The sequence below is a fragment of the Bos javanicus genome, chromosome X, assembly GCF_032452875.1.
Source record: "Bos javanicus breed banteng chromosome X, ARS-OSU_banteng_1.0, whole genome shotgun sequence".
Classification (NCBI taxonomy): Eukaryota; Metazoa; Chordata; class Mammalia; order Artiodactyla; family Bovidae; genus Bos; species Bos javanicus.
In genome coordinates this window covers 122,660,494-122,674,764 of record NC_083897.1, presented here as the reverse complement: position 1 = coordinate 122,674,764, position 14,271 = coordinate 122,660,494, and the positions used below count along the sequence as shown (strand labels likewise).

At 37.5% G+C, this 14,271-nt stretch overlaps 1 protein-coding gene across 6 annotated transcripts in view; it reads left to right on the top strand.

Annotated features, from left to right (window-relative positions):
- The window catches only part of POLA1 (DNA polymerase alpha 1, catalytic subunit), a 295,311-nt gene that overhangs the window by 116,896 nt on the left and 164,144 nt on the right, over window positions 1-14,271 (top strand). For all 6 annotated transcript variants that reach the window (XM_061407813.1, XM_061407812.1, XM_061407816.1 and 3 more), the window contains 3 exons: window positions 978-1,110; window positions 7,074-7,205; window positions 11,866-12,040. In XM_061407813.1, coding sequence (XP_061263797.1) covers window positions 978-1,110; window positions 7,074-7,205; window positions 11,866-12,040 — 440 coding nt within the window. The remainder of the gene's footprint in view (window positions 1-977; window positions 1,111-7,073; window positions 7,206-11,865; window positions 12,041-14,271) is intronic.

Sequence of the window (14,271 nt, the reverse complement as noted above, 5' to 3'; positions counted from 1 at the left end):
GCAATTGTTGCTTCTGCAAAACTATTCTTGATTAGGCAAAGTTGATCATCTGAGTGTGGGTCACTGTTAGCTTTTTATGAAATATAGTTTGAAATGCTTCATTGCCCCCAAATGTACCCAAAGATGAAACTACTTTGTATAGACTGTCGATTAGAGTGTTCTCTTCGGCTTTGTCTTTTCTAAGAAAAGATGCATCATAATAGAAGTAAATTTCTCTGAGTTAGAAATGTATTAGTAATTAAAGCTATACAAATGTTTTTGTCAGGGTTCTTTTTCTGACAAATTATAATGCAGCTGTCAAACCCTCGCTCTGCATTTTCTCAGAAATGGATAAAATATTGGCTTCCTTACTCCTTTTCTTTTTTTTTTTCTCTTTTTTTGGGGGATCTGATAGAATAACATGAAGTTTTTGAGGCATAGTAATACGATTGGAGAACACTGGGAAATATAATAAAGCCGAAGAAAAAAAAGTTTGAAATCTCTGAGTTTTAAACGATTTGCATAAAGAACTTTATTTTCCTACTTTCTAGCTTGTGGTCATCTCGGGCAGAGATACTATCAGAGATAATATCTTGCAGCTTTATGAGGAAAGTGAAAAATTTATCTTCTCAGATTTTAGCCTATGAGTAGAATATAGCTGCTTATGAATTTTATAATTGCGTAAAAACATGATGGAACACATATTGTTCTCCATCCACACACAAAATAGGACGCATTAGCTGCCTCATTAAAAAAAAAAGTCTCTGTATTTAAGGACAAACCTGACATTGCAAGGTTGGTAAACCTTTGGTAGAGTTAATATTGAAAAAACAAATAGTAATGGCCTTCTGGACATTAACCCTCATATTAGCTTTTAGTATGGCTATTGTCCACATGTTAATCTAATGGTATTTATCTTCCTTGTCTCTCCTTTATTAATAAACTATGATATAAAAAATCAAACCCTCTCCTTTTATTTATTTATTTTTTTTTGGCAGCTTTGTCATTGGCCAGATTCTTTCGGATCAAAACCGGGACACTATAGTGGAAAACATTCAGAAGAGGTTAATAGAAATTGGAGAAAATGTGCTTAACGGCAGTGTCCCAGTGAGCCAGTTTGAAATTAATAAGGTAAATGTGGCATTTATTACTGTGCCCAGCTGCTGCCATGTGTTTTTCTCCTCCTTCAGATAGTTGAAGAACCACCTCATCCTTGCAATTGAAATAAATTCTAGCCGGTGATGAAAACTGCTTAACAACTATCTCACAGACTGCGCATTAGCATGGCACTCTTCCTAGCTCAGCCCCTGATGCTCCCCTATCTGTTGCAGGGCCTTCTCTCATGGTTCTTTATTCATGGAAGCCTTGTGTCCAGAGGTACTGTGTTTATAATTGATGTTTCAGGAACTTGAGAGTATTAACATTCTTCATATTCCTCCTAAGTTATAGTTGTTTGGGGGGCAGGCCTATAAACTTAGACAGAGAGCCTGTGTTTGTGCAATTGTACCAAACGTGATCCTTAGAGATACTATAATCAGAAGGCATCTTTATATGTTGTTCTTTAGTCATAAGATGGTGTTAGTATTTTCTATATATTCAAACCACTTGTGGGTTTTTTTTTTTTTTTTTTTTTTTTACTATAAAAGTTACTCTTTATGAATAGTCTTAGTTGTTGAAAATTGATGGGTTTTTTTTTTTTACTATAAAAGTTACTCTTTATGGATAGTCTTAGTTGTTGAAAATTGAGAATATTTTTTCTTACCTAATTTGAAAAGGAAGGTCTTCGTTTCCAAAAGTACTGTGTAATTCAAGATGTTAGGTTATAGATTTTTCTCTTTTTTTCCATTTAAAAAGAGTATCCTTACATACTCAGAAGGTAATTTTGCAAATACCATTTTATCCATTTTGTGATAAATAAATTTTGCTGTCAAACCTCATACTAAAAAGAATTTTGATGAGAAAGAGTCTAATGATGGCATTAAATGGAATTTATAGAGTTAAAACTCGTTCTTCATGCCCCTATACTAAAATAATGAGTCATTTCTGCACATCCTTACTATTTAAAACAGTTTTGCTGCTGCTGCTAAGTCGCTTCAGTCGTGTCCGACTCTGTGCGATCCCATAGACTGCAGCCCACCAGGCTCCCCGTCCCTGGGATTCTCCAGGCAAGAACACTGGAGTGGGTTGCCATTTCCTTCTCCAATGCATGAAAGTGAAAAGTGAAAGTGAAGTCGCTCAGTCATGTCCGACTCCCAGCGACCCCATGGACTGCAGCCTACCAGGCCCCTCCGTCCATGGGATTTTCCAGGCAAGAGTACTGAAGTGGGGTGCCATTGCCTTCTCCATAAAACAGTTTTACATGATAGCAATTACAGTGCATATTATTTTGAAATTTGTTTTCACTTAAATAGATTTTAACACATACTGGTATTAACCTTAAAAATCATCATGTTTAATCTTGCATTTCACTGGTACACCTTTAATTAAAATTTTTGCTTGAGTATTACATTTTTTAATTTTTCCTCGTATAAATTACTGAATTGAACATCTTTGTTTGTCTTTTTGCTTTTGGATGAATTACTTTCTTAGTTTAGAGTCCTTAAAGGTAAAACATTTGCATCAAAAAGTTTGAGTATCTGTATGGCTCTTATCAGATTGCTTTGTAAAACAGTGATACTAATTAATAATAAAAAAAAAAGTGTGTGCTAATTTCACCACAGATTTTCTTGTACTATATAAGAGATATGTCATTGGTCATAATATCATTGGTGATATTTAAGTAAAACATCGCTACCACAAAGGATGTGAAACACTATTTTATCATTGGGTTTGATTTGCATTTCTTGGATTCCTAGAGAGAATGAATATTTTCTTTGCATGTCCTTATTTGTATTTATTCTTAGGCTAAGTCATTTGTTTCCTATCCCTTAACTGAGATGTCTTTAATATCACAAAGATGACATTCACTTATTCGTGAAAAGTACAAAAAATGAGAAATAAGTAATATAAGAGGATGTGTGTCTTGGCACTAGCTCTTCACTCTGAGTGATGCAGTGCGTGCCTATTGGTATGGAATCAGTTGTGACATTGGAGAGTGGTTTCCTTTCAGATTTTGTTTTGTCTCTTTCTTAAAAATTTGTCTAAGAGTTACTGTTTCTGTTTTGCTTTAATCAATTTTTGCATCAGTTCTGCAGATTGTATCCCTTACACTATCTACCTTCTTAGAAATATGGGTCCTCTGTTGCATGGGGTTCCAGGCATGAATTAGGAAGGCTGAATCACAACATGACCACATTACTGGCAAAAGAACATTGCCCTCTAAGGTAATGGGCCCAGGCCATCATCTACTCCTGTGGGTGACAAGACAGTGTTACTAGTGTGCAGAGAAACCTAGCCTCAGAGACACACTGGCCATCTCTGAGTTCTTGGGAACTTTCTTCAGCCTTGCTGTTTTAAAGTTTTTATTATCGAAAATTGAAAACTTATACCAAAGTAAAGAGAATAACATCTTGAACCCACATACATCCATCACTTCAGTAATTACCAACTCAAAGTCACATATTTTTATTACTACTAACAATACTGGTTAATATGTAGTGTGATTTGGACTGTGCATGTATTTTTCCATGCAGAACTGAAACCTACTTACTGTCTTTATAGTCTTCATTTCACTTGGTGTGGTAGCTGGCAAATAATAGTTGTTCACTGAGCATTGAAAGAATTCCTCTGCTTGTTTAATCATCCATTCATCAAACATGGAGTACTTCTTACATGCACAGTGCTAGAATCTGGGATATAAAGTAGAATAAGCAAAACCTAGTTGGTATTTTCAAGATGCTAAGTTGGTGTAGCAAAGATACTGTTCCATGCTCTGATACTTTTTTAAATAAAGAATTCCTGCAGTGTCAATGAAAGTACAATAAATTAATTCTATGAAAGGACTATCTATATCATAGTTATTCCTGTGCTTGTTTATATTAAGCTTTTTATACATCAAAAGTGACTGTGTTAATTAACATTTGTCTGAATATCTGTACTGTTTAAACTTGTGAGTAAATAAATTTTTACATTTTGTCACTTTCAAAGGAGAGTGGAATCGAAGAGTACTCTTCCACAACCATGTGACTGGTTGCAGAAGGCCTTATGATAAGATATAGATTAGATTAGATTGACTTTGTGATATGGGTACAGCTTAAAAATGGGAGGCGAGTCTCAGGTGGAGGGGTGAAGTGGTGAGCTTTACCTTTGTAGAGATTTAAGCCTTTGTTGCCAACAACAGCTGAAAAACACTGTGTGTGATTTTTCTGAACTGCTGTAATCTTAAATATATTTCATAAAGTAACATGAAATACCTCACAGCTGATTTGTATAGCCCTGGTTAACTTGAGCCTAAACCACCAGGAAGCATTTTTTAGAAAAATCAAGCCTTCTGAAACTGTCTTGTAAAATTCCCAAATAACCCCAATCTAATAATTGGAAAGTGTGTCAGATGAAATTCAGAATTTCTTAACATTGCACTGAAGTATAGTCAATTGAAGAAGATAACAGTTTTCTTAAGTAGAGTTATATTGATTAAAATTTCTATGCAGTATTACCCATCCAAGTCAATCAAGACTTTGCATAATACAGCTTTGAGGAGGTTCAAATACTTGGAGACTCTTCCAGGCAGGCACTCTCCTACACTGAGTGTATAATTTAGAAAGTGTACATAATGGGTGGATGTGCAGTTGTGTTTGAGGACCTGCTTTTATTCTCCTATGGTAGTTCTCTAGTTTCCTGGTCTCAGGACTCTTTTCACACTCTTAAAATAGTTGAGGACTGCAAGAACCTTTGTTTACGTAGCTTATATTGATATTTACTGTTAGAAATTAAAACTGGAAAGCATGTATTAGTTTATTTAAGTGTCAGTAAACCCATTAAATGATTACAAAAATAAATTTTTTTTCATGAGAAATATGTATTTCAAAACAAAGAAAAATTAATCAGAGGAATTGTGTCATTTTGCTATTTTAAAAATCCTATTTATGTCTAGTTTAGCAGAAGACATCTAGGTTCTTATATCTGCTTGTGCATCCAGTCTGATGTGATGTTGGTGTTGGTTCAAGTATAGGAAAAAAGTCGTTTAACACAAATATGTAGTTGGAAAAAGGAGAACTATTCAGTAACTTCTTAAGATAGTTGTGTGTATTCTTCTTTGATTCTATACCAGTACTCTGAGTGGTATTGTCTTAAAGGTTATTTGCAATGTGAAAGTAGGAAACCATATCATACTCTCTTACATTAAAATCTATTCATCTGTGTGGTGCTTTGAGTTGATAATTTACCCATGCATGATAGTATACATTGATCATTAATTAAATGTCTGTTTCCTGAGTTTTACAGATCTTCTAGAATATTGGTACATTTCATTGTACCAATGAATTATCAAAAACCACATTTTAAAACATTTCTTTTTATGAGAAAAGTCTTTAAGTATTGGGGAGCTGTCAAGCTCACAGGAATGGAAACAAATTTTCCAAAATTCTGATTTGCGCCTGATTGCTTCAGTATTCTCAAAGGCAATATATACTGTCAGGTGTTTTCCTTGAAGTGGCAGGCTCACTTGGTTCTTTCTGAGTGATTGTCTGCCAGCTACTCAACTTAGGGTAACCCATAGTTGTCCTGTCATTCTTTCACGTAAAAATTGTGTTGAGAAAGGCAGCTAGTTTAGTTTGTAACTCAGACAGTTGTATATTACAAATGCCTTTCCTCGATCAACCTTTGTTCTTGAGTATACAGTAGATGTGCCTTGTGCATACTTCCCATTTTGTCACACAAAATAATAACTGTACTCAGGGATCAAGAACTTAAAAAAAACTGAGTTTGTGGTGGTGATGAATACAATGTGTATTAGTACAGTTTGGTGTGTCTGCCCAGGTTCATGTTTCTAAGGCATCAGCACCTTTACTGACCATTGCTTCTGCATCGCCAGTGCAAATGATATTATTAGGAAAATACTTTTGACCTCTCCAGCCTGCGAAGAGGTGTCAGGAACCCCCAGAGATCTGCCAGCCACACTTAATAGGTGATCTAGACACACACCTTTATTCCTGGTCCTTTCTCTTGTCTTTTGAAACCTACCCCTTCCCTTTGTGCATATTGAGTTCTAGTCTGATAGACTGTATTTTTTTCTCATCTTGCTTTTAACTTTTACTTTTTCTCTCTGCTTCAATGTTCTTGATCCTGTCATCTTTTCTTAAAAATCTCTTTTTTCCTTCATGTGCTAGTTCATTTTCTTCTTCCATGATTTCTGCTCTCAAATGGTAGAGGTCTTTCCATCTCCAGATTCTCTGTAACACATAGTTCACCACTCCCTTCTGGCACATGTAGCTTATTTTAGAATTTTTTTTGAAGAATGGAAAGTCATCTAATAATGACAGATGGCCTAGAACCAGTGACTGTCTTACTCATCATGCGATAGTTTACAATGCTTGAACTTCATGAATTATCGCAGAGTGAAGGAAGTAATTTCTTCTGCAAACATTGGGTTGCTCTACGTGCCGAGTATCATGAGCCCTGTGACCGCAGCTCTGGGCAGTGCTGACCTGTTCCTGCTCTCATAGGGCTTTTCTGTTATAAACTCACTTACTCTGCTTTTGGAGAACTTAAGTTGACAGTGTGAGTAAATCCCGTGATTTCTGGTGCCTTCGTGATTTATTTAGGCAGAGAAACCGCTGAGAAACAAATCATTAAGTCAGAGGAACCATTATCCATCCGTCTTAAGTAATCTGTAGAAAGTTGCAGACATTAGAAGAAATTCTAAGGCTGCATAGAAGACTGAATGTATAGTCTTAATTTTTATATCCAAGTATCCTGTGCCTTGGCCTTAAAACTCATATTTCTTTTTTGTCAGGGTTATATCTGGTTATATTAGTTACTACATGAAGGAGAGAGGAGCCTTGAGTCTGGAATGTCTAAAGAGCCTGTGGCAGTATTTTCTACATATAGCTTTCTGTCATGTTTATGTGGCTAATGTGATTCTAGCAAAGATATGTTTTGTGCATATCTTTATGTGAAGGGTTTTATTTTAAAGTTTGGGGCTTTTTCTCTCTTAGGCGTTGACCAAGGATCCCCAGGATTACCCTGATAAAAAAACCCTACCTCATGTACATGTTGCCCTCTGGATAAATTCTCAAGGAGGAAGAAAGGTGAAAGCTGGAGATACTGTGTCCTATGTCATCTGTCAGGTAAAACTGTCATAATGAATAAGACTTACACCACTTCCACACCCAGAGTAAAAACCAGATCTCTACAGTGTCTCATTTGACCCAAGTAACTGATGCTGTAAAGAGAAGGTTTAGTCTTGGTTGGTTTTACAGCATTTAAAAACATTAGTCAGGGGTATGACATATTTTGTTAAAATTTTCATGAAACTTTTAAGACCAGTGTTTTTTGTTATTGTTGTTTTTGAAGACCAATGCTTTGGCTGAGTGAAACTACTTTGGTGAGACAGGTATATAGCAGTTGCTACAGTTTAAATTTGAAATGAATTTGAAAGCGTATACCAGTTTGCTCATGTGTCCAGTTGTTGCTGCTGCTGCTAAGTCGCTTCAGTCGTGTCTGACTCTGTGCGACCCCACAGACGGCAGCCCACCAGGCTCCCCCGTCCCTGGGATTCTCCAGGCAAGAACACTGGAGTGGGGTGCCATTTCCTTCTCCAGTGTCCAGCAGTAGTCCTTTATCATTCCTTTTTCAGCAGTTTCCATTCTGAATATTGGTAGAGTAAGAGAGTAAATGCATGTTTCACTAGCCTGTTCAAATAATAACTTGAAAAAAAATGAAATGCATGGTTATATGGAAAAAGGTGAGACATCCTAAAACCATAGCTTATGAAGAAAACACAGATTATCTAGCAAGATCCCTTTTTTAATTCTTTATTTTGAATGGAATGGGCTTAGAACCCATCTCTTGCCTTCTCCCTGTTTCATGAGGCGTCTCCAAGGAACTTCTAGGTCTTCTGGAACAGTTTTAAACCAGTAACCAGTTTTTTTTGAGAGTAGCATGCCTCTCACAGTTAGGGATGGGGAGAAAGGGTAGATCATAAGGGGATTTGGGTTTGGGGGAAATTGTTTTTATTTGTTTGTGTGTGTATTTTTTTTTTTTTTGGAAGTACTTAACTTCAGTCAAAACAAAGGAGGGAGTTGCATCCCTTCTCTCTGCTTAAAAAAGTCAAAGCCTATGTCCAAATTTTTTACAGTTACTGTGGTGTGGTCTGTTTACCAAAAGGCATAATTCATCTCAGTAAGACTTTCTTTTTAATTAATCAAATACTGCATTTTGTTATTAAGTAAAAAAAAAATTAGATAAGCCTTGCAATATGATTGATCTTTGTCAAACTACCATCAATGTGTTTTTATTTTTTTTATTTGTAATTTACTTTTTAATATAAATTTATTTATTTTAATTGGAGGCTATCAGAGTCTTCAAAATGTAGGAGTCGTCTGAATAATATCTGCTCGGAACTGTGGATAATGTACATAACAAATGATTTAAGTACATGGACAGGAATCAGCACTTGACTCTGTCTCCCTCCTAGGGTTACCCTTGATTAAGAACTGTTACAGAAAGCCAATTCCTGCAGGAAAATATTTCCATAAATGTCTGACTCGCTCAGGCCCTTAATGTGCTTTGCATATTGCCTTTGACAAGTCTCATCTCAAAAAAACAATTTTCATATTATGCAAATAAAGATTTTGGTAAATAGGCTAGTTTTTTTCCCCTTATGTCTTTATATACATGGAAAAGCTCCTAAGATTATTAATGATAGGAGCAGATGGCAACATATAACTTTGAAAAATTATATAGGTTTTCTGAAATAGCATCTAAAAATGAAATCAAGTCACAATTATGTTTTGGCTAAACCTGGAATGGAGATGTATGGCCATAGGATATATGTATTTCAAAAGTCAAGCTTATATTCCTTGATGTCTAAATATTAGGTCTTCCAGTATCTTCTTCTTGGGTCTTATTGATGTAAGAAAAGCTCAAAATGCTGTTGCTAAATCCAATTTGTTATATTTCCAACCCTTTTCCCATTTGACTGGTTCTGGGTCTTATTTAAAAACAGTTCTTTTATTGATTTATTCTTCTTACTATATCCCAAGCTATAGGACTTTAATTTGCCTTTGTCCCCTAGCAATGGGGCATGCCCACTTTCAGTATATTTGCTAAGCAAAGCTGCCTACCTCTTTTGCTTTTAAGCACTCAGATTATTCTTTCTCTTTCCTAACACAATCATATTTTTAGAAGATGTTTCTGCAAATGTTTAAGTTTAAGAGAACTGTTTACTGCTCTAAGCAAAGGTGCCCTCTAAGAATAGTATAGCTCCTAAACAGGTTCTCTTTTGTTTAAAATTTACATTTTGAGTATACTGCTCTCCTGATACTCAGACTACAAATTCCATTGAGTTCAGAGAGTAGTGTTTGTGGTATATAATAATTTACATTGTAGTTCATAGTCTTATTAAACCTAATGTGAATTATTTGCAGAGATCTTAAATTAACTTCCACTTGTTGATTAAGTGTTAAATCCTTTATTATTTAACTTTCATCAGACATAATTTTCATAAGGTATGCCTTTAACATAATTGTTTCAAGGCTTCCAGTTGTCATCTGTTAAATCTTTTTGCCCATTGGTGTCCTAGTAAAGATGACCGCATCGTTTGGAATGGATTTACCATGTCTGGTTGTCCTTGTGAAGTATGTACTTTGTGAAGTTCACAAATTACTACACTGGCAGTTCAGGGAGGTGCCAGCCTTGCTTCTCAGTCTGTTGTTAAGGTGTATGCTGTATGTTTTTGCATGTACCATAGGGTCTTGCTATGTTAGAGAATTAGGTCTTTGAATCAGTTATGTCACAGCCTAAATGTTTTCCCAACATAACACAGGAAAACCTGTCATCATTCCAATTCTTTTTAATTTAGTCATATTTGAGCTCAGATTTTTAAAATATAATAAGAAACACATTTGGGTCACTGTTAAAAAACTAGTCTTTTGTGGGGATACTTAAAAAGCTCTTCAACTGAGAATATGCTTGGAACTTTGTCAACTTTTTTTTATAGACGTGTCTTACATGAGAACATCTAATGATACATTGGAAAGTAACTCAAGCACCATTTAAAAAAATAATTTGCCTCCACAAATTTAGTTTTTATTCTTTATTAAAATTTTTTAAAACTCAACATTACTATAATCTCAAGGACAGATCAGTTTTTTAAAAAACTGTGATTCTATTAATTGATCAGATTTCCTGTGTGTGTTAAAAGGCAGTCCGAATATAGTTGTGGTGCATAAAGACACTGCTCAAGGATCTTTCATACTCTTTTTGTCATTGACATCCTATTCCCATCTAATAATTCAGACTTTTAAAATGGCAACAATTAAAGTTGATTAATTCTGCCTAAATTCTCTTACTGTACAGTGAACTCCTGAAAAATAATTATAAACAAGTCTTTTAATCTGAGATTTGCATGCATGCTCAGTTGCTTCAGTCGTGTCTGACTCTTTGCTACCCTATGGACTATATAGCCTGCCAGGCTTCTCTGTCCATGGGATTCTCCAGGCAAGAATACTGGAGTGGGTTGCCATGCCCTCCTCCAGGGGATCTTCCCAACGCAGGGATCGCACCTGGATCTCCTGCATTGCAGGTCGATTCTTTACTGCAGAGTCCCCAGGGAAGCCCTATAATCTGAGGTTTGCTTCCTTTCTAGTTCTTTCATTATATCTTAGCATAGGTAGAAGCTCGTTGATACACACCCTAGTTTGTTTCTGTCAGGAGCCTAGCCAGAGAAAGAGGCCATTGCCTCTAGTTTGTTGTAAGACAATGATGTGAAAGGTGGCCTTTGCTTTGACTTTGGCGCTGAACTGAGAAGGGACTGATTGTAGCAGGAAATCAAAGAATAGGATTAATATTGTAATCAGTTTTCAGAGCAGCTGAGCACTGTGAATAGTTAAAATTTACGAATCTGAACATTAAATTCTGTTGTTGCAGACAAGAGAAAGAGTGGAGTTAGTTGTTGGATGTTGGTCCAGTGGTGTGATGCCTTTTTGATTCACACATGGTGATGACACTATGCACAGGACTGTGTATGGGCCAATTTACTCTTACCTGTTATTCCTGTGAGCTTCCCAGGTGGTGCAGTGGTAAACAATCCGTCTGCCAGTGCAGGAGATGCAAGAGACGTGGGTTCGATCCCTGGGTCGGCAAGATCCCTTGGAGAAGGAAATGGCAACCCACTCCAGTATTCTTGCTTGGGAAATCACATGTACAGAGGAGCCTGGTAGGCTGCAGTCCATGGGGTCACAAAGAGTCAGACATGACTGAGCCACTGAGCACACGCATGCATTTTATCTTGTGCGTAGGTTACTACTGTTGGGTTTCATGCTCTTTTCTTTTCCCCTTGCTCATTTGTTTCTCAGTGACACTTAACAGCTTTCAACAAGAGATGTTGAATACACATACACACCCAGTCTTTAAGATGATACTGTGACATTAACGTAATAAAAGGGTCACACATTTTTTGGTCATGGCTTCTAGAAGGCCTTTGTTAGCAAGTCTTCCCTGTGTGTTTCTGTGATATGGCAGGTGGAATTATTTAATCTAGTCATGCCATCTTGTTGGTTTCATGTTTCAACAAAAAATAGAACACAACACATGCTGGATTTACATTCCTGGACCGTGGGTAAGTCATTCTCCTTGATCTTCCTCCCGTTAGATGCTTATGACCACCAACAGGTCAAAAGGACTTCTTGGGCTTTGGAATTGAATATATAAAATTTGAAGTGTCCGTCTCTTTGGCCAAGTACGTGTGATTTCTCACAACTTTCCCTGTACTGTGTCCTCTTATAGGATGGTTCCAATCTCACTGCGGGTCAGAGGGCCTATGCACCCGAGCAGCTGCAGAAGCAGGACAATTTAAGCATTGATACCCAGTACTACCTGGCCCAGCAGATCCACCCAGTCGTGGCTCGAATATGTGAGCCAATAGATGGAATTGATGCTATCCTCATTGCATCCTGGTTAGGTAAGTGTCCCGAGCTCCCTTATTTCAGCACCCAGTGATAGCAGGCCATATGGTCCTCCCTTACCTGTCAGGAGCTTTGTTTAGAGGCACGGTACCGTTTTGACGACTTCTTCATTTGCAGTTGGGCATTTGTTTTTGTCGTTGTTTGGTTAATGTCTGTCTCCCCTCCTAGACTGTCGACCGCACAGACTTGCTACCTATGTAGGCAGATGCCTGCTCCCGTGCCTGCACTCAGCAGATGCTGAGGGGAGAGAGAGGAGGCAAAAGAAAAGATAGGAGAAGGTTTTAGGCATCTCCTAGTCTCTGAGCTTACTTCATTGTTGGTTTAATCAGTGAACTTTCCTTAATAAGATTTATTGTATCTTGATTATTGTTTCCTCTTGTCTCAGACTCTAAATGTGTTTTCGCATGGAGTGAGAATGTACAACTTTTTTAACATTATAAGACATTAAATACATTTAACTTGTATTTGATTCCCTTTGAATATCCTGCTCTGGCTTTTAAAATTTTTTCTAAGACTGGACTCATTATCTTCTAGGAATTAGTTGATACCTAATTTCTCATCATCTCTGGAGGTTCCATCCATCCCTGACAGCTCATTCTTTCTTTGACTTTTTGCCAGGTCATCAGATTGTTATCTCTTGCTTGGAAATGTATTTCATAACCAGCCCTGGGCATATTTCTAGATGACCAGCATATTGAGAGTTACATTGCTTTAAGGTCTCTGCTCTCTATGCCATTGTACATAATGATGAATATTTTTAGAATAACTGCCTAATAAAATCCCTGGCTAGCTCCTCACTATCTGTAAGTCCAGTTGCCACTGACATCTTACAGTCTGTGACTTGGGCAGTTATAGGCTAATTTTTCTAGCTCCAACCTTTATTTCTAGCTCAACTTATTTTGTCGTCTAAATATGGCATTCCTTAATCTGTCCCTGCTTCATGGAAAATTCTCCCCCTCCTCTCATTGAAATGTCTGGCTTAAGACACAGGCTTTGGCATCATAGGGACCTGGGTTCAAACTCTGGTTCTGATGTTCATGAACTCTGGCTTTCGCAAACCTCTGAAGCTTGGTGTCAGCCTTGGTCTCTGGAGTCATAAACTAGAGTTGTTCTGAAGGAGCCATTAGAGGTGCACTTGAGATGCTCCATCTAGGCCTGGGCAGGGTTAGTGCCTGATCTTGACCACGCCCCACTCACTGTCAGGCCTGTGCAGAAATATGTCCAGACTCCTCTAGTCCATCAGATTTGCATGCAGTTATCTCTTGGTGTGCGTTTGTAGACTGAGATTGGACAGATGAATCATCAAGTCACATACTTTCCACACTGCTCTTGTTGAATGTGTTTCTGGGCTCCTCCCCGCCAGCATGCCCCCTTCGCCCCCACACCTCCTTCTCTCCATTCTCCCATTAGTGTCTGCTCTGGAAGTGGAAACTCATTTTTGACATTTGCCTAAGCAAAACATAATTAGGAAGATAAAATTCTGCTACCAAAATCATCATATAATGTATTCTCAAAGTTGAGTTGTATTTGATGATGTTTATAAATCCTCAGCTGGGAGGAGGGAGCATAAGTGCACAATATTTTTGAGCTTCCTTCTTTTTTTTTTCCCTCTCCTCCGCCTTGAGTGCTTACTCTATCAGAAATTGTAATAAGTCCTTTGCATATGTTATCTCATTTAATCCTTTCAGTAACCCCATGAGGCTATGTTGTATCTCCTCCATTTTACAGAGAAGAAAGCTGAGGCTTAGAGAGGTAACTAACTTGGTCTTGTCACATCGCTAGTAAGTGGCCGACTGTGCTTGGACTGGGAGTCAGCTCTGTGTGACTCCAAAGCTTGTGCTTATACCACCACTACTTCTTACCTGGGAGAGGTTGTGACCTACGCCCTCAACCAGGAGTGGTATAGTGTTGATGCAAAGACCTGGGAGCTTCATCCTCTTCATGCTTCCTCTTCTCCCCACTGGTAAACGCCTGCACAAAGCATTTGTTTTTTTAGAGTAGATCTTCCTGGTTTTAGTTTGGATCATCAAGAACCTGATCCAAAGGCTAACCATTGCCCTTTCGTTCCTTAGTACTGAATTTTCTGGTGGCCTGGAGCTGAGGAGAGGTAGATGAAACAAGCCTCATCTCTCAACTGAATTTAACAGATAAGGGTGGAGCCTTGTATTTCAGCAGAAGAGCCCTAGGTGGTAGATCCTAGTTGGTAGACAGGCTGATGCCCACTTGG